The following is a 21410-nucleotide window of genomic DNA, read 5'->3' on the forward strand; positions in this document are numbered from 1 at the left end:
TCATCTCAGCTCTAAATCTAAAGCCCACAAAAATCCGTTCCATAATTTAGTATTGATGTATCTGTCTTTTAGTCCTTGCTGTAACTTGAGGTTCTTAAGTTTTTCCTTATTGCTGTATATACAATTTGCTTAGTGAACACCTGGTGATTAACTGATACTAAACTGTACTTTCTCTGTTTTACAGAGGCAGGGGTGGGAAGAAGGCTCAGAGAGGTTAAGAATCACACTTAAGATCATAGTTTTACAACAATAGTGAGCAGAACCAATATTTGAAATAAGATGTCTAAGTCTTTTTACTCACGTTTTTTATAAGGTCCCTCAGAATATATTACAGTATAGAAATATATACTATGTGCATTCTTCTTAATAAAATAATAGTCAATGTGACTTAAGCCTATTTCTCCACTACCATTTACAGACAGCCCCAACATATCCAACATACACACACAGAAGCACACATACAATATTCAGGATTTCAAATACAAATTAAAAAATATATTTTCTAAAATGAGATATTTTAACTTCTCATAGGCTCTGAGGAAAATGCATTTGTTTGATTTTATTTCTAAAGCACAGAAAAAAAAAGCCTCAGGATGAAAACAATATATAATTTAATTTCTATGCTTAGAATACACTTTATAAATAATTTAAGTTTTGTTGATTATTTTTCAATATGGATTGTGGCCTGTAATGAATCATAGAAAATATGAAAAGCCAGTTATTTTCAGCTTTCTGTATAGATATCACATACTTAATTGGTCTGCCACACTCATGTCAATAAATATATTAATGGAAAAATCAATATAGCTATTTTAATCATTCCTTACCCATAACAAATAAATTGAGATTGTTATACAAATTAATAGTTATTTAATGATAAATTCAATACATGATAAGAATCAAAAAGAAACTTTGAAATAGCAAATATAGGCATAATCAAGTGAATAAGATCTGAAAATAAAGATTTCACATTCACCTACATATCAGTGATACTCAAAACCATAAAATTTTAAGAGGAAGAGTAATGAAGAAATGGGATATCTTTTGGACAAATCCCAAAGTTAGGAAATAAGAAGGAAAGAAGAAACAACAAATATGATGGAAAGAGATTCAGTAAAGTACTATAATGGAATTCAAATATATATATGTAATTTAAAATATAAACTCCTCCTCTGAGAATTATTCATTACTCCCTTCTGAGCCAGCATATCTAAATTCTATATTAATACCATATGACTCCAAATACCCACCCCACATCCAAGACTGAAGCTGGTTGGCTCACAATAGACATCTGGTTAAAGCAAGGCCAATCCAATCCTCTCTCAATGGATTTTAAATAATTAGTTAATACTTTCATTAATTGATATTATAGCTTAAAGGTGGCTTTTGAAGAAATGTTGTTCAAGACAACAAAACACCCTAAAGCAGAAAGCTAGCTTTTTACCATTGTAACCCTTCATCAATGTTTATTGGATAATTTACTTTTGTATAGCCAGATTCCCTATCTTTTTAGAGTTTATAGTCAAGTGTAGATACAGACTTATATCTGTTGACCATTTTATTGCCAGTATCTTTTAGAGACCACATAGTGAATACTGAGTGAATGAATGAGGTCTGGCTATACCTTTTGCTCTCAAGCTCCACAAGATAGCCCTATATATTGTTCCATTACATTTTTATTTTGCTTCAGTTAAACTGAATGTGCCTGTTCCATGCAAACAAACAATCCTAGATTGAGATATTTAATAGTACTAATAAATACATGAATGAAAAAAAAAACAACCTAGGTATTGGCTACATTTTGGATAAGTTTGATATGGGAAAGTAGTGAAAAAATGGAATGGAAACAGACTGAGATTTTGAATAACCAAATAACCTTAAGAATTAAAGAATTACGAATAGGAAATCTGGGGAGATCCAAGATGGCTGCGCCCAGGTGAACACCTAGCTGCAGTCGCACACAACAATTTCAATAAAATACAACTAAAATATAAAACGGACATTGCCCAGAACTACAGGAAGGTTGACTGACTGGAAATTCTACAGTGAGAAGCAAGGAGAAAACCAGAAGGAGGTGCGGAGGAGCTGGAAAAGCCAAGGTACGGAGACGCAGCACGCAGAGAGGACGGAGCCAGAGAGGAGAGGCCGAGTGCCTGGCGGGCGTTCCCTAGCGGAAAGGAGATAAAACTCCGACTGTGCTGGGCCCCCGACTGCTCTGATACCCAGTTTTAAGCCAGACCCCGGGGACTCAGGCTCAGCCATAGGGAGCCGGGCGGTAGGGCGGAACCCTGGGGAAGTGGCAAAAGGAGGTCCCGGCGGTGTGCACACTGCGCACAGAGAAGGGACAGTCGGCTGTGCTGCGGGATTGCCCTGACGGGAAGGAGACTGGGGCTCCAGACTGCTCTGAACGCCACCTCCTACTCCACTTCCAACTGAACTGAACCCCAATACCGGGCTCATTGTGGGAAAGCATAGACTGTTTGGCAGCAGGCGAAAATCGAGGGCACCTCTCTCTCAGAGGCGCCGGCAGCAGCGAGCACTGAAGGACCCGCATAGGGCGGGGCTGACGGAAGCCAAAGCTGCAGGCTCCACCCTGAAACCCCATCCCATCTGTAACTGTGAAATGCGACAACAAAATAGATCACAAACGAAAGAAATGGAGGACAAAAAGCGTCTGGATATAGAGTTCAAATCTACACTTATAAGGTTTTTCAAGAATTTCCTAGAAAAGATGGATAAGGCCTATGAGGATATGAAAAGAGATCAACTAGAATTAATAAGGAGTCATCGAGAAATGATAAGGGATCAACAAGAAATAAAGAATACATTGTCTGAAATAAAAAATATTTTACAGAGTCCTAAAAACAGAAGGGAAGATCACAAGAATCAAGTCAAAGATTTGGAACATAAAGAGCCAGAAGACACTCCTCCACAGAAGCTAGAAGGCAAGAGAATCCAGAAAATTGAAGATAATGTAAGAAACCTCTGGGACAACTTCAAGCGAACCAACATCAGAATTATTGGGGTCCCAGAAGATGAGAGAGAGCAAGATATCGAAAACATACTGAAAGAAATAGTGACAGAAAACTTCCCCCACATGGTCAAAGAATTAGACTTACAAGTCCAGGAAGCGCACAGAACTCCAAACAAAAGGAATCCAAAGAGGACCACACCGAGACACATCATTATTAAAATTCCAAGAGCAAAAGACAAAGAGAGAATATTAAAAGAAGCAAGAGCAAAGAAGGTAGTAATCTATAAAGGAGCACCTATACGATTGTCAGCTGACTTCTCAACAGAAACCATGCAGGCCAGAAGGGAATGGCAAGAAATATTCAAGGTGATGAATAGCAAGAACCTACAGCCAAAAATAATCTACCCAGCAAAGCTATCACTCAGAATCGAAGGCCAGATAAAGAGCTTCACTAATAAAAAAAAAGCTAAAGGAGTTCATCACCGCCAAACCAGAATTATATGAATTGCTGAAGGGGGTTCTTTCAGAAGAGAAAGTAAACAAAGATAAAAATTATGAACAACAAATACGTAACTATCAACAAGTGAATCTAAAAACCAAGGAAATTAAAAAAATCTGATGAACAATATTAACTATTGAATATAATAGAATCAGAGGTATGGAAGGGGAGTGAACTGACGATTCTTGGGGAAAAGGGGAGAGGGGGGCGTGGGAAGAGACTGAACATAAACTGTGCACCTATGGATGAGGACAATGGGGAGAGAGGAAAGGGCAGAGGGTGGGGTGGGAACCTGGTGGAGGAGAGCAATGGTGGGGGGGGGGGGGAAGGAACATTTGTAATAATATAAACAATAAAAACTTATTTAAAAAAAAAAAGAATTAAAGAATTACAAGGTCCTTTCAAATATGTCTATGACACAATTGAATGTATAAAGAATCCAGGAACAGATTTATTAAAAGACATAAAGATTTGGTAATATAGGTATGTACAAAAATTTACTCTATAATCACTTCATCTAAATTTATCAGTCCTGATGCAGTGATCTTGGATTTGAGCTTTTGAAGTCAGACATTGGAAATATCCTCTGTCATCCCTGATACATGTATAATTGATTATAGCATCTTTTCATTGTGAATATCTAACAGACTTTATTATTTTTTTTTTTTTTTTTTTTTTTTTTTTTTCTCACTACATTTTCTTTATTCCCTCATCCATCAATGAACGCGGGTTGTTTCCATGTCTTGGTTGAAATGAATAATGCTACAATGAACATGGGGGTGTAGATATCCCTTCAAGGTATCAGTTTCATTTTCTTTGGATATATCCCCAGAAGTGGAATTACTGGATGATATGGTAAAAACTAGCTTTTGAATTAGGTGTAGAGAAGATGGTTGTAAAGACCTGGGGAAAATGACAGAAACCTGGAAAAAGTCTCCAACTCAGATGCTTCTTAAGAGAGTGTAAGTTCTCACTCTACTTCTAAGAAATGGAAATTGGTAACTGTTATGCCCAGACTTCGTGATCCCCAAGGACCACCAGGGAGCCAAGTCCGATGCAATAAGCAAGAGAGCCTTCACCATGCTAGCATGTGCTCCCCCACTCATGCCGGCAGCATGGCGGAAGAGAGCGAATTTCTTCCGGTCCAGGGGTTTTGAGGGCTAGGGATAACTCCGCCCTACGGGGCGGAGTTGGGAGCTCATCCTCGCCCCGCCCTGCCCTTTCATTCCCCCCTTCTAACAGACTTTATTATATGAAACCAGAAATATGGGCCTAGGATTCATTTAGAAAAATTTCTATGATTTTATATATTCTTCAGTCTTAGTAAATGGAATACTGTCTTAAGTCTTGAAAATGCCTTTTTCTACTTACCAATTATTTATGAAGAAAACTAAACAGATAAGAGTCAAGGCGACTACTAATGCACCTGACTGAATTTTTAGCAGAAATTTAGAAGAAAATTGAAGACTAAAAAATATTTACAAGTGTAAAAACTTACTTTTCTAAATGTACTATATGCTCTTATACTTACAATTATTCTATTCTGTATTTGGTAACAGCATCAATGGTCCTTTCAAGGTTGTTTGTAAGAAGTCTATTCTTAGAAAAATCTATACTTCTAAAGCTTAATGTGAAGTCTCAAATTCACTTATTACCTGCAAGACTTCCATGCCCCAAACACTGAGCTGCCCCTCCCCTCCAACATTGGAGCAGCCAAAGGGGAGTGACACAACCTGGAAGAATGAATGAGTAAGCAACTATAGGGTGAATCTTGACCAAGGAAGATGCTAGACAGAAGGGAACAGAAGAGATGAGTCCTCTTCATTTCTCTATTCTATGTTCTACTGTGAGATGAGGATTCTTCTTGAAATTGGTCTTGACAAGTCCCATATGTCAAGTATGTCAAGCTGTGTCTCTCTACGTGGCAAGTTATGATTTAGTGATTAGCATGGCAATAATTCAAAATTTCTTGCCTCATTTTCTGTTAATTTATTAACTGCATTTACCTTCTACAACTGAAATCAAGTATTCAAATCTTAATCCTTTCTCATATTCTACCCATAGAGACTTGAACCAACACAATAGTATAAGCCCAAGAATAAGAGGACTATGGGTTTAAAATCTTGCAAGACCCTACATATTTTGTACAGAGAATCTTATCAGTAGTTGCTGATACATTATTTGGGATAATATATCCTAAAGGAAGCTACACTTTAATATATTGGATGTGTTCATGCTTTTTTTGGCCACCAGGTTCCTAAATTATCTCCAGTATCTTTTAGAGACCACATAGTGAATACTGAGTGAATGAATGAGGTCTGGCTATATCTTCTACTCTCAGGCTCCACAAAATAGCCCTATATATTGTTCCATTACTTTTGGCTAAATCACTTGTTAGCCAACCCAAATGCTACAAGTACAGATGTCTCAACCTAAAATTAACAGGTCTCATTATAAGATCTTAGCCATTAGAATTTTGTTAAAGGCTTATAATAATTCAGATACATGAAACAAAAACTAATATTGTTCAAATAACAAAAGACCAGCATATAAATGAGTCTAAAAAAGTTTCTTCCTGGTGCTTGACAGCAGACATTTAAAACCCTCATACAGAGCTATATTATATTTAAAAATGTAAACATATAAAAGTCAAAATTATATAGATATACACTATAAATATATAATATTTTTAAAATATTCAGAATATACACTTGTTGAACACATTTTACTAAATATAAAAGTGTCAAAAACATTAATAAAAAGGAAATATTTCAGGCTTATTAACATTTCAGGAATCTCTGAAGACTACAGCATCCTAGACTAAAAATACACATGCAGCTTCTGTAACAAAGATGTAAAATAATCTTAATAGTTGCCTAAATCTTCTTAATATAAGACTTAGATTCCCTTTAATTTTTTCCAGTCAGCTAAAATTTGTATAGTATATTAAATCTTTTGGTCTTTTCCATCTCTAGATGATGTAAAAAAAAAAATAGTAAAACATACTATACCTAATGAAATAATCTTAGTTATAAAATAAATACTGGCAAAATTGTGTCATCTGAACCAGTAATCCATTGTAAGGCTATGTGATTCTACCTTTGGTTCAGAAATGTGTGGATTTCATTTGAAGGATTTACATGGGTCCCTTTGTGTGTCTCTAACAGAACACACTCTGAGCCTGCAAAAACTCATGTTTCTAAGGAAGGATAAGTGAAGCACATTTAGTATGAGGCCTATGACAATTCATGCAAACCTAAGAAGAAGAAAAAAAGAAAAACAAAGATGATGATCCTTTGTGTAAGTTAGATCTCTACTTCATCTCAAACAGCTGATGCCAGGGGCAGAATCTGATTCTCTTGATACAAGGGGTCATGGAGAGAATACCCAGGATGTTTTCCAAGTGACCATATAGTCAAGAGAAGGCCAGGAATTTCAAAGTGTGGGAAACTTAGTGGAGGTTTCCTCCACATTGTCTATCATCCCAATTCTTTCTGCCTAATCCCAGGGAGCTATAGAGAAGGTAGCCTGGGTGCCCAGCAAAGAAAGAAGAAAGGAAATGTGTGTGTGTGTGTGAAGATCAGTCTCAATACAGATTTATACCCCAGGCAAAGATAGATAAATGGCCAGGAACACTTTGGCAGCAAAGTTAGTTTCAGCTGTCCCAACTAATAGCATCTACAGGTGTCTGGCAGAGAACAAATACAAGATCATCTGCAAGATGACACAAACACTTCTCTCCCCCACCCTAAGAATAAGTGGGAAAGGATAAGCCACAACATAAATAAAAACAACAAAAATAAAAAATTTACCCAGACTAAGCATTAAAACAATCAAGACACAAATTGTACAACTATCATACTTATTCTACAATATGCTTAAAGTATCTGCAGGCTACCAGATACTCTAAGCCTAACTTATATTTGCAGAAAAATATTACTAGAAATATAAGATATAATTACTAAAATTGAATGGATAAATTTGGTAAGCAAAGAGACAATTAGTCATGCAGAAAACAGATCACATCAGAATAAATTCACAATAGAGTAAAAATATATAAAAATGGAAAATGGAGATGAAAGAGTAAAGGATGAAAGAGTAAAAGATATGAAATATGAAGTACTAGCCATTGCAATTAGACAAGAGGAGGAAATAAAAGGCATCCAAATTGGAAAAGAAGAAGTAAAGTTATCCTTATTTGCAGATGACATGATATTGTACATAAAAAACCCAAAAGACTCCATAATAAATGACTTAATAAATGAATTTGACAATGTAGCAGGATACAAAATTAATGCCAAGAAATCCATGGCTTTTCTATACACCAACAGAGAAACTGCAGAAACAGAGACTAAAAAAGCAATTCCATTTACCATCACACCAAAAAAATTAAGATACCTAGGAATAAATTTAACTAAGGAAGTAAAGGACCTATATGCGGAAAACTACACGACACTGAAAAAAGAGATAGAGGAAGATGTAAGGAGATGGAAGAACATACCATGTTCATGGATTGGTAGGATCAACATCATCAAAATGTCCATACTTCCTAAAGCAATCTATAGGTTCAATGCACTCCCCATTAAAATACCAACGACATATTTCACCGACCTAGAAAGAACTCTCCAAAAGTTCATTTGGAACAATAAAAGACTCCGAATAGCCACAGCAATCCTGAGAAAGAAGAGTAAAGTAGGAGGGATCTCAATACCAGACTTCAAACTATATTACAAAGCCACTGTTCTCAAAACAGCCTGGTACTGGCACAAGAACAGACATATAGATCAATGGAATCGAATCGAGAACCCAGATATCAACCCAAATCACTATGCTCAATTAATATTTGACAAAGGAGGCACGAATATACAATGGAGTCAAGACAGTTTCTTCAATAAATGGTGTTGGGAAAATTGGACAGACACATGCAAAAGAATGAAACTGGATCACCAACTTACACCATTCACAAAAATAAACTCAAAATGGATACAGGACTTAAACATCAGACGGGAAACCATAAAAATACTAGAAGCATCCACAGGCAGCAAAATCTCAGACGTATGCCAAAAGAACTTCTTCACTGATACTACCCCTAGGGCAATGGAAGCTAAAGAGAAAATAAACAAATGGGACTACATCAAAATAAAAAGCTTTTTTACAGCAAAAGAAACCATCAACAAAACAACAAGAAAGCCCACAGTGTGGGAGAACATATTTGCAAATGATACCACTGATAACGGTTTAATCTCCAACATCTACAAACAGCTTATACAACTAAATAAAAGGAAGATAAATAATCCAATTAAAAAATGGGCAATGGACCTAAGTAGAACATTTTCAAAAGAAGACAGAAGGAAGGCCAAAAGGCACATGAAAACATGCTCAAAGTCACTAATTGTCCGAGAGATGCAAATCAAAACAACAATGCGGTACCATCTCACACCGGCCAACATCAACAAATCAACAAACGACAAGTGTTGGCGAGGTTGCAGAGAAAAAGGAACCCTCGTGCACTGCTGGTGGGAATGCAGACTGGTGCAACCACTGTGGAGAGCAGTGTGGAGTTTCCTCAAAAAACTGAAAATGGAACTCCCATTTGACCCAGTAATCCCACTTCTAGGAATATATCCCAAGAAACTAGAAACACCAATCAGAAAGGATATATGCATCCCTATGTTCATAGCAGCACAATCTACAATAGCCAGAATTTGGAAACAGCCTAAGTGTCCGTCAGCAGATGATTGGATCCAAAAACTATGGTACATCTACACAATGGAATACTATGCTGCCATAAAAAAGAAGGAATTCTCATCATTTGCAGCAACCTGGATGGAATTGGAGAACATCATGCTGAGTGAAATAAGCCAATCAATGAAAGAGAAACACCACATGACCTCACTCATTTGTGGATAATAAAGAGCATTATAAACTGATGAACCAAAAGATAGATACAGAGACAGTATATCAACAAGTAGACTGTCAAATTACAGCGGGGAGGGGAGGGAAGATCTGGGGGAGATAATAGATCAACCGAAGGACTTTTATACATGCATATAAGTACAACCAGTGGACACAAAACTCTGGGGAGGGAGGGGATGTGTGGGAGGGAGGGAGGGGGGCAAAAAAAAAATCAATAAAATATATTAAAAAATAATTAAATGAAAAAATAAATAAATAAATAAAAATGAGAAAAAAAAAATTAACCAACACTCTCCTCCACAAGCCATGCCCACCAGCCACACCCACTGGCCAATCAGAGCAAGTATGCAAATAAACCCAACCACAATGGCTACAGCCACAGAGAGCAGGAGGGAGGCATTTCCCCGGCAATGGAGGAAGCCAAGCTTTCCGCCTGCCCTTGCCAGCCTAAGCCTCTACTCAAAACTATGAAGATTCAATTATAGAAGGTAAACTAATCCAAATAAAAACGGCTGCCATCACGGGGCAAGAAAGAAGCTTGGCTCCGCTCTAGACTACCAAGTTTCAACTGTAGAAAGTAAATATATCCCAGATATCAGGGCCTCAGCTTGGGTTGCTGTGGGGTGTGGCCAGCCTGCAAACCACTACAGGACCCTCTCTCAGGCTGCCCCATATTTCAAGGGATCCCCCATCCTGATTCAGAACACCCTTCAGAAGGGCAAATCGGCTGGCCTCCACCTGTGCACCAGGCCTCTATCCTATTTAATAAAAGAGTAATATGTAGATTGTCCATCACTCCAACATACAATATGGCTGCCCTCATGTGGTCAAAGATCCTACCCACAAGTGGACACAAGATGGCCACCAAAAGATAGCCAGCAGGGGAGGGCAGTTGAGAGGGACCAGGCCTGCAAGGGAGGGCAATTGAAGGCGATCAACTCTGCAGGGGAGGGCAGTTAGGAGTGACCAGGCCAGCAGGAAGGGCAGTTAGGGGCAATCAGGCTGGCAGGGGGCAGGTAGGCATCAATCAGGCAAGGGAGTGGTTAGGAGATGATCAGGCTGGCAGGCAAGTGGTTGGGAGCCAGCAGTCCTGGATTGTGATTGGGCCTAAATGGGCAGTCAGACATTCCTTGAAGGGTCCCAGATTGGAGAGAGCACAGGCTGGGCTGAGGGACAACTGCCCCCCACCCCTCCCTGTTGCCCCAGTGAACAAATTTCGTGCACTAGGCCTCTAGTGTGAAATATAAGATATGCATTTAATCAAGAGTCCAATAAGCAGAGATAAGAGAAAATGGGTTTACAAAGTAATATCTGAAGAAACAATGTCTGATAATTTATCAGGAATTATGAAAGACATAGTCCATAGATTCATCAGGTTTAAGAAATCCAAGGAGAATAATTTTTAATTACATTCAGACACATCACAGCAAAACTGCAGAAAATGCAAAACAGTAAAACATTTTTGAAAGCACTCAAAATTGGGGAAAACACATTAATCCTAAATAAAATAACAAAATTTTCACCCAACTTTTCAACAGCAATAAGGGAAGCTGTGAGTAGAACGACACCTTTGGTGTGCTGCAGGAAAAGAATAAAAGTAATAACAGACCAAAGATAATTCCATATTCAGCCTGGCCAGCATGGTTTGGTGGTTGAGCATTGACCTATGAACTACAATGTTACAGTTTGATTTCCAGATAGAGTATATGCCTGGGTTGCAGACTCTATCCCCAGTGTGGGACATGCAGGAGGCAGCTAATCAATGATTCTCATCATTGATGTTTCTATCTCTCTCCCCCTCTCCCTTCCTCTCTGAAATCAATAAAGAAATATATTTTTTAAATAAAAATAAAAAATTGATTTTCCAGACTTCTGTATGACAAAAGGTACCACAAAAACAAAGTTAAAAGACAAGCCAGCGAAAACCGGTTTGGCTCAGTGGTAGAGCGTCAGTCTGCGACTGAAAGGTCCCAGGTTTGATTCTGGTCAAGGGCATGTATGTTGGTTGCGGGCACATCCCCGGTGGGGGGGGTGCAGGAGGCGGCTGGTCGATGTTTCTCTCTCATCGATGTTTCTGGCTCTCTATCTCTCTCCCTTCCTCTCTGTAAAAAATCAATAAAATATATTAAAAAGACAAGCCAGACTGAATGAATTAATAATAAATATTTAAGAATAGCAAGTATCAATTTGAAAAGACAACACAAAGTAAATTGGTCAAACACATGAGCAGGCAAGTACCACTTTAGCCTTACTATACCAGCAAATATTAAGAAGTCTGACAATACCAGGTATTGGTGAAAATGGGGGAAGTGATATTTTCACTTACTGGTAAAGAATATGTAAATTGATTCAAGCACTTTGGAGAGCAATAGCATCAAGTTAAATTTAAGAAGCAAGGCATAAAAAATTCACTTCAATGAAACATACAGGTACACAAAGAGAAATGTACAATAATTTTCACTATAGCATTAACTTTATGGAAAAAAATTGGGAAATAGGTAAGTAAAATAAGAAGAATTTACTATATTTGAACATTATGCCACTGCTGAAGTAAATGAAGAAAATACATCGTTAGCAATATGACTTGAATTAAAATCATAGCATTACCTTTTTAAAATCAAATTATAGATATATGTTATGATTTATCTCTGTATATAATTTGTGTAATTACATAATTATATTTAAAATCATGTGGAAAATATAATTTTGTATTCAGGTATTATAAAGTAGAAAAATAAACTGTAATTACATATACCACAATTATTATAGTTGGGAGAGCATGTTGTCATAGCTTCAAGTTGATCTATTGATCTAGTCTTCATTAAAGAAAAATATTTGAAGTAAACATAACAATATTTGACCTCAACCAAAATGATATATAATAATGTTTTATTATATATTCTATTTTTAAAAAAAAAACCATTTAAATTTCTTAATGTCACACACAATTTTTAAATTATCAACAAACTTTGATCTAGTAACTTCATTTTAAGACATTATATCCTAAAGCAATAATTTGATACAGAAAAACATTCTACTGCAGTTTAATATAAAATAGCAAAGGATTTAATAATAATTAAAAAGTTTCACAATGTAATAGTTATTAAATGCTTTCTCATGTGTTTCAGGATTATTATGGCAACTTAAAACATATATATAATTATAAAAGGATTACTTATTTTAAACAAACGTAGAACTTAAAATTTTAGAAAAGATTAATAAAAATCACCTATTTATTTAACAAATAGTAAATTTAAAAAAAAATTTTATTCTATACAGCATTTATATTGATGTACAAAATAGCCTGTAGTTATACCTATTGCTCACATTGTACAATATTTTCTGAATTCTACAATACGTATAGGCCTACTATTTTAATAATATGAAAAATTTTTAAACTTACTTTGATTTATCACTCCTCTTTTTCTTTTTCTCTTGCAAATTAAACCTCAAGACTTTTTCTTTATAAGAGGGAGCTATTATTCCAAATATATCAGTCACAGGTGATTTCTTAAAAGGCATATTCACAGATCATAAACCTAAAGAGAAATATTAAATTGTATATTAGAATACAAATATATTCCCATTGCCACATAATATAATTCATGTAAATGTATTATTTATGAAAAAGGTGGCAAGAAGGAAATCGGGATGAAGAATGAAATACAATAGTATTAAGGAAATATTTAAATTTAAATTTAAAGTGTCAGACTTATGATTCAAACCCAACTTTGAATCAAAAACCCATGTTCCATATATTGTTACTATTATAAAATTAACATTTCATGTAATATTTAGTCTTTATTGAACTTTACCAGTTTTATTAGTAAAATCATTGAAAGAACAGCATGGCATAGTAGTTAAAAGAATACAACCAGACTGACTATATACTTAACTGCTCTGTGCCTCAGTTTCCTCTCCTGTACAAAGAGAATAGTACCTTTATAGCATTGTTATAAGAAAGCCTATCTAATAAAAGAAAAACATGCAAATTGACCATACCTCTATTATGCCCACAAGCCACACCCACAAGCCAATCAGGAGTGAGTATGCAAATTAATCCAACCAAGATGTTGGTGGCCACAGAGCTGAAGTAAGCAGGAGGCTTGGGTCACCAAGCTTCACTCTGCCCTGGCCTCTGCTCAAGGCTACAAAGTTTCAATTATAGAAGATAAATAAATCCCAGATACCAGGGCCTCTGCTTGGGTCACCAGGGGGTGTAGCTGGCCTGCAAACAACCACAGGCCCCTTGCCCATGCCACCCCATGCACCAAGGGAACTCCCACCCTGATCCGGGACACCCTTCAGGGCAAACCAGCCAGCTCCCACCCATGTACCAGGTCTCTATTCTATTTAATAAAAGAGTAATATGCAAATTGACTGTCACTCCAACACACAAGATGGCTGCCCCCATGTGGACACAAGATGGCCAGCAGGGGAGGACAGAGGGAGGAACCAGGCCTGCAAGAGAGGGCAGTTATAGGCAATAAGGCCAGCAGGGGAGGGCAGTTGGGAGGGACCAGGCCTGCAAAGGAGGGCAGTTGGGAGCAATCAAGCCTGCAGGGAAAAGCAGTTGAGGGAGAGGGGGGGTTTCAGGCCTGCAGGGGAGGGCAGTTTTGGGGACCCAGACCTGCAGGGGAGGACAGATGTGGGGAATCAGACCAGCAGGGGAGAGCAGTTAAGGGTGATGAGACTGGCAGGGCAGGGTAGTTTGAGGGGACCAGGCTTGCAGGAAGGGCAGTTGGGGGTGATCAGGCCAGCAAGGGTGGGCAGGTAGAGGTGACCAGGCTGGCAGGTAAGGGCAGTTACAGGCAATTGGGCCAACAGGGGAGAAGTTAGGCATCAATCAGGCTGACAGCGGAGTGGTTAGGGGGTGATCAGGCTGGCAGGCAGAAGCAGTTAGGGGCATCAGGAAAGCAGATAAGCAAGCAGTTGGGAGCCAACAGTCCTGGATTGTGAGAGAGACATCCCTCAAGGGGTCCCAGATTGAAGAGGGTGCAGGTTGGGCTGAGGCACACACATCCCCGTGCACGAATTTTCTGCACCAGGCCTCTAGTAGATTAATATATGTAGATTGCTAAAATAGCCTGACTCATAAGAAGTTTTACATAAGTGCTTGGATCATTATTAGATTATTATGCTTTCAGTTTTTTAAGGTTACTTATAAATTTCTTTTTATGTCTCCTGTCTTTTTACCATTTAGATTATGCTTTTTCTGCTTGCCCTCATATCCAGATTTATTTTTCTTTTGAAGCATATTTAAGCACGTTTTATAGGTGTGAGACCAAAACTAAGGCACTCTATTTGTGTTTAGTGGGATACTTAAACAGCAAAATAAAATAACAAAATGGGTAGTCAGAATTATATTGAATTATTTTGCATTTCATTTTTAAGATATCTGATTCTTAACACATATCATTATATTAGTCAAGGTTTTGGCAAGAAACGAATGACACACTTAAATGGGGTAACTGAATAAAGAGACTTTCCAATGATGTTGGCAGTTATTTAAATGAAAAAGAAAAGGAAATCTGAGATGGTGTTGTTCTCAGGGGCTGGCAAGAAGGGAGTAAACCATTACCAGTCCCAGGACTCCATTCCAATTGTCTGCCTGTGTTTTCCATTGGTGTGTGACAAGGATTTTTAAAACATGCAGTAACTGACTATTTAGTCAGGTGCACTGACCTTTTTTCCCTTAGATTGCCAAATTTAAAAAATGACAACTATAGTTGTCTGATGTAAATGAATCAAAATTATACCTCTTTTTTTGTCAAATAGGGAAAAAATATATTTTTGTTGTCCCACAGAATTTTAGCAATTAGTTTATGTGCCATGAGATGAAAAAGGTTGAAAATTGCTGAGCTACCCCAAACTAGAAGCTAGAAGGTGTAGGGCAGAGTCCAGAAGAATAGGAAGTAGATCTGGAAGGGTAATGGGAAAATAGCACAAATAAATTATAAACTCAAAACATCATTATCTATTCCTATTAGCTGTAGTAAATTTTGCTTACAATAATCTACATCTATTAGAAAATAAAGCAAAAGTATGTTTAAATATAATGAGCTATGTATAGAAACATCATTCAAAGTGGACCTAACTGTAATATAAGTTATTCTCAGAATATATTCAGGAGTTGTTGCTTTTTTGCATCTGCTGGTAACAGGGTAGATATTTGGACGATCCACTCAAAATGCAAGTTCTATACCACTTTGCTGATAAAACTTTCCCAGATGGGGTGAGTAGAAAATGTCAAATTGCTGTGAAAGTTTATTCATGATTACTTTCAATTTCTGGCTTATTTTAGGATTACTTAACTTGATAGTAATAATGCTAAACCAAAAGTAGTATGTGAAACACTATTTGAAAATATTTTTATATACAACAGAGACAATATGACTCCCTAATGTATTTTATGGGTTAGAACTGAATTTGACTAAGAATAAAAGAAACAAGCCCAAATAATCTCAAGTTTCCCAAAAGAAAATAACAATGTCTTCATAAGTGTTTTTCAAAGAGGTACTGGAATTAAACCCTCAGTGGGATGAACAACAAAAAATAAGATTTTAAATTTCTCCTTCTCCATACCAAAAATAATCAAACTAGAGAACCTAATAATGTAATCAACTTTCACAAAAATTTTCATCTTTTTGTAAGAATATTCTTCATAAAATTCTCAAAACTTAAACCTAAAACTATCAACAGAGTCCAAAACATAAATCAACAGGGAATTATTATTGTTGTTGTTGTTGCTATCTGTAAAGTAGGATCCAGTCAACCTTCATATGACTAGTATTATCATTAATAGTATTACTGTTATTATTACATGTGCAGTCCTGAACCTGATGAAACAGCTCTGTACTGGTGCTATGTCCTAGAAGAGCATTAACCATGCCTGAGGATAGGCAGCCCTGTTTTTAAGGACACTAAGCACTGGTTGGCTGCTCTTAGGGTACTAATGCCATAGGATAACTTAGTAGTAATTAGAAAAATCCAATATTCACAGTACATGAAGGACATGCACATTTTGCCGAAGCATGACTAATCAAACAAGGAAATCTGTATAGTCAGAGAAGGGATTGAATGACCTACTAGCTGAATGACCAATTCAGATCAGGTGGATGAAGTTATTACAGGTGATCTGTATTAAAAGAAAACTGTAAAATGTATTTTTCTCAGAAAATACATCTTCTCCTGGACTTCTTATAAAAAGTAGAATTTTCAGTATTTGTTCTCTCATCCCTCATACACACATACAATGAAACATCAGTGATAAACACATGTGGTCATGAAAATATAGTATGTTCTATAAATAAAAGTATAAACTTAATTGTGAGATAGCTGCCACAGAGATCCAGAAATCCAAGGTCTGAATGAGTTCAGGCTTATTGATGCCATTAACATCATGTATCCCAATATAACTTTATGTGTAGATATATGTTTCCAAGTCTCTTGAATATATATATCTAGGAGAGGAATTGCTGAATCATGTGGTAACTCTATGTTTAATCATTTAAGTAACTGCCAGATTGTTTTCTAAAGTGTCTACACTATTTTAATTTCTCACCAGCAGTATATAAAGGATCAGATTTCTCTACATCCTCACTAAAACATTATATTTTTTATTACAGATATCCAAACAGGCCTGAAGTGGTTTTGATTTGAATTTCTCTAATACCTATTGACTTAATCATCTTTCCATGTGCTTATTAGACATTTGTATATCTCTTTTGAAGAAATGTATATTCAGATCCTTTGCCTATTTTTCATTGTATTGTCTTTTTATTATTGAGTTGCAATGTATAAAAGAGAAAACATTTCTTTTTGCTAAAGGCCATGATACCACATCTAGATTTAATACTTGATCTACTTGGTGTTTCAAACTCTACCAGAAATAGATTTTTAATCAACCAATCTCAATATCAATATCAATGAGGTAACCTGTCATGTGCGCCCTGTCCAACCCTACCCCCTCATAGGCAGAGGAGGCAATCACATGGAAAAATAAAAATAAAAATAAAAATAACCCAGTTGTATATTTCTTTCCCCCTAAAAGAATATGTCTTGATCAGAAAGTCCTTTTTCTTTTAATAGCTCCCTTACCCCACCTTTTTTCCTATGTAAACCATTTATTTGTATAGCTCCTTGGAGCTCCTTTCTAGATGCTAGATGGGATGAATCACTTAATAAAGCCAATTAAATCTTCAAATTTACTCAATTGACTGTTGTTCTTTAGCAAATTGTTCTTATAAGTATCAGATACAAATACCTTTTCAGATGTATGATTTGCAATAATTTTCTTCCAATCTGTAGATTGTCTTTTCACTTTCTTGATGATAGCTTTGAAGAGCTATATTTATAATTTTTTATAAAGTCCATTGGTTCTATTTTTGTTGTTATTGTATGTGCTTTTTGTTGTCCTATCTAAGAAATCACTACCTAATCCATGTTGAAAGATTTATGCCTGTTTTCTTCTAAGGATTTTGTAGTTTTAGCTCTTACATTTAAGGTTTTTTTTATCCATTTGAGTTAACATTTGTATATGGTATGATACAGGGTTCCAACATCATCCTTTTGCATATGGATATCCAATTGTGCCAGAACCATTTGTTGGAAATTTTTTCCTTCATTGAATTATTTTAGCACCCTTATCAAAAAGCAATTCTATTTTATTGAAATCTATGTGTATCATGCCAACACACATTGTCTTGATTACTGATGCTCAGTAGTAATTTTTGAAATTGAGAAATGTGAATCTTCCACTTTGTATTTCTTTTTCAATATTGTTTTTTCTATTCCAGGCCCAAGATAGACTTGCCACGTGAATTTTAGGATCATATTATCAACTTCTGCAGAGACCAGTTAGAATGTCAATATGGGTTGTACTGAACCTGAGGATCAATTTGGGAGCATTGCCATCTTAACAATATAAGGTATTCTTATCCATGAGCCTAAGTTGTCTTTCCATTTATTTTTGCCTTTTTAAATCTCTTTTCAACAATATTTTGTACTTTTCAAAATGTAATTTACATTGCCTTTGTTAAATGTATTCATATTTTATTCTCTTTGATGCTATAAGTGGAGTTTTTCTTAACTTATTTTCTTTTCAGTGTGCTAATTGCTACTGCAAACTGATTTTGTCTATATATCTTACATACTGCAAGCTTGTTAAACATTTTTTTAGATCTACTAGTTCGCAGTAGCTTCCTTAGCATTTTCTATATGCAACATCATAAAGAAAATGTATTTTGTGGAATACAGTGATTTATTATCTCCTAAAAACTATTGTGAAATAAGTTTGGAAAACATTGCATTAAACAAAATTAAAGGTTTGCATAGTAAAGGGCATCTCAGAGTTATTAACATGCTCCTGTGAGATACAAATCTCCCTGAGTTGCAGTAGGATATACATTTGTTGCTAAATTTTACCAGAGAAATCTTTAGGACACTAAAGAGTTCTGGAATCTCATGCACAAAAAATTGGGGGAAATCCTAATTTATAAAACTACAGAGTATTTATTAAGCATTTGTTTCAGGCACTTTACTAGGAGTTCTGGATGAACAATGAATTCCAACAGAGGATCACTTAACCAAATTAACCATGATAATGAATGATTCTGATTATGAACCAGATACTCAAAGGAATATAACATTGTTTATCAAGATTATAAGAGTTTATGCCAAATAGTTCTTATTAAAATAAAAAAATCTAGTACTCACCTTGAACCTAAAGAGTTATTTGAGACATCAAAACAAAGAACATATATACACTGAAGAGGTATGTTTCAGCTGATCAAATGGCTCCAGTAAGCTGTCTGGTGCTTGGCGGTTCTTTAAAAAAAAAAAAAAAAAAAAAAAAAAAAAAAATTCAACATTAATTCCTAGTGTATTTTTGTTAAAGCTCCAGTTAAAATAAGGTTAAAAAAAGTACACTTGTTAATTTTTTTTTTTCCTGAGAACTAGACAATGTTAAAAAGAATTCGCCTATTAAAAGCAATAAGTTCTTCCAATTCTTTCCTTTCCCCAGCACAAAAGCTATTTCTCTATCAGGTGACCTGGTGGCTGACTTCCTCTTTCCTGCCTTCACAGGATGATTTTCACCTTAGATTCTTACGGGCCAGGATGGCTGGCCTGCCTAGGGGCTGGAGTAGTGGAAGCTTCTTCCAACAGCCACAGCTATGGACCCCTCCTCCAAAATATGCTCAGTGATCCTGTGTGGGTTTTTGTGGATCTCCCAGTTGCCCAGGAATGGTAAGTGTGGTGATAACCTTAGCTGAGGTCCTCAGAAACAAAACCTAGCAGTCACACACAAACTCAGCCTCAGCGTTGCTGGGGACCAAGACTGGTTGCTAAGGATGCTACAAGAGCCACTCCTTAGAGCCCGAATGTTGTTCTTTTAGTGTATCCGGACTAGGTTTAACCAATCAGGACCTTTAAGTGCAATTCCACCGTCATTTCCCCACCTTCACCACATTTGGGTTCAATATCAAATGAATAGATGCAATTATACGTGAAAGACCTTTCTTAGCTTTAAAATATAATCATAAAGCACATAGTAATGATTTGGCTTTAATACTATACATATGTTAGCTATCCAGCAGTAGCTGCAGCGAGAATTGGTATGACAGTGCCTGTGTCCCCTCAATGCCTAAATACCTCTACCAAAGCCTCGTCCCCCGAAACACAGTATCTACATTTAAAATTCAAACAGCATATTTATACAAAGGTAGCTATTTCTTTTAACCAAATTGCTGTTCAAAGGCTCCTTTTACATAGAAAATATGTGTCTGATGCAGATAAATAAAATATCCAGGGTGTTCTGTAAGTATTAACCACAAGGGGGCAAATTCAATGCAAAAGAATGACAATTTTTGAAGATAGTATCCATTAATATTTTCTAATTCAAATCCTTAAAAAAATTTTCTACCAAGTGCCAAGCAACTTCAACTTTAAAAATTCCACAAATTTTGAGGAATTCTGATTAACTTTAATTTATAGAGATTGTTAAGTAAATTGCCTTAAAATATTAAGAACTTCAAGACAATTTAACTGATGAAAACTTCAGATACATCAATCCAGAATTGTTTCTGTTCATAACAAGCACCAGGTAAATCTTGTGATTTTTTGGCAAATCTTTATATTTTAAGTAGAAAGTATTAATCCAAACCCATAGAATGTATTGTATAACACCAAGAGTGCACTCTTAAACTGTGAATTTTGGACAATTATGATGTGTCAGTGTAAGTTTCATCAATTTTAACAAATGTACCAAATGGTTGGTTATTGATAATGGGGGAAACTATACATGTATGAGGGAAGGGAGAGCATGGGAAATCTCTATACCTCTTGTTTTGTTGTTGTTGTTTTGTGTTCGTGTGTGTGTGTGTGTGTGTGTGTGTGTACTCAAAGCTATACTAAAATGTAATAAAAATTGAAAATTAATTCACTTTAAAAAGTAATAAAGTTTGAAAAAACAGAAATTACAATATCCAGTCCCAGGTTTCTGTGAAACACATTTCTCTTAAAAGGTCGGTAAATTGAGGATAGAACAAAAATAAAACTAAGAGCTGAAGCCGGTTTGGCTCAGTGGTAGAGCGTCGGTCTGCGGACTGAAAGGTCCCAGGTTCGATTCCGGTCAAGGGCATGTACATTGGTTGCGGGCACATCCCCAGTAGGGGGTATGCAAGAGGCAGCTGGTCGATGTTTCTCTCTCATTGACGTTTCTTGCTCTCTATCTCTCTCCCTTCCTCTCTGTAAAAAATCAATAAAATATATTTAAAAATAATAATAATAAAACTAAGATATAATAGAGAGAACAAAAATATAATTAATATTAAAAAGAATTAGTAGGGAGAAAAGGCTTCTTTGATCTAAAATATGATAAATTTGAGACAATGAATTAAGAGTGCTTATCATATTCCAACTAAAATGTATATGGAAAGAATGTTATATGCATTTAAAAATAGCTTGGTGGACTTTATTTAAAATTTCTTCCAAGAGATCTACGGGAAAATATTAAAAGCA

The 21410-nt window shown here is 36.1% G+C and overlaps 1 protein-coding gene across 2 annotated transcripts in view; it reads right to left on the bottom strand.

Annotated features, from left to right (window-relative positions):
• TMEM232 (transmembrane protein 232) overlaps positions 1 to 21410 on the bottom strand; it is a 144225-nt gene that overhangs the window by 117847 nt on the left and 4968 nt on the right. Inside the window, exons 2-3 of one of the 2 annotated variants that reach the window (XM_045571839.1) lie at positions 19107 to 19217; positions 12793 to 12928 (exon numbers count right to left, since the gene is read on the bottom strand). In XM_045571839.1, the coding sequence (XP_045427795.1) occupies positions 12793 to 12911 (119 nt within the window). In that variant the 5' untranslated portion in view covers positions 12912 to 12928; positions 19107 to 19217. The remainder of the gene's footprint in view (positions 1 to 12792; positions 12929 to 19106; positions 19218 to 21410) is intronic. The other variant, XM_036409303.1, reaches the window with a different exon arrangement.

Source organism: Pipistrellus kuhlii, unplaced genomic scaffold, assembly GCF_014108245.1.
Source record: "Pipistrellus kuhlii isolate mPipKuh1 unplaced genomic scaffold, mPipKuh1.p scaffold_m20_p_4, whole genome shotgun sequence".
NCBI classification, from domain to species: Eukaryota; Metazoa; Chordata; class Mammalia; order Chiroptera; family Vespertilionidae; genus Pipistrellus; species Pipistrellus kuhlii.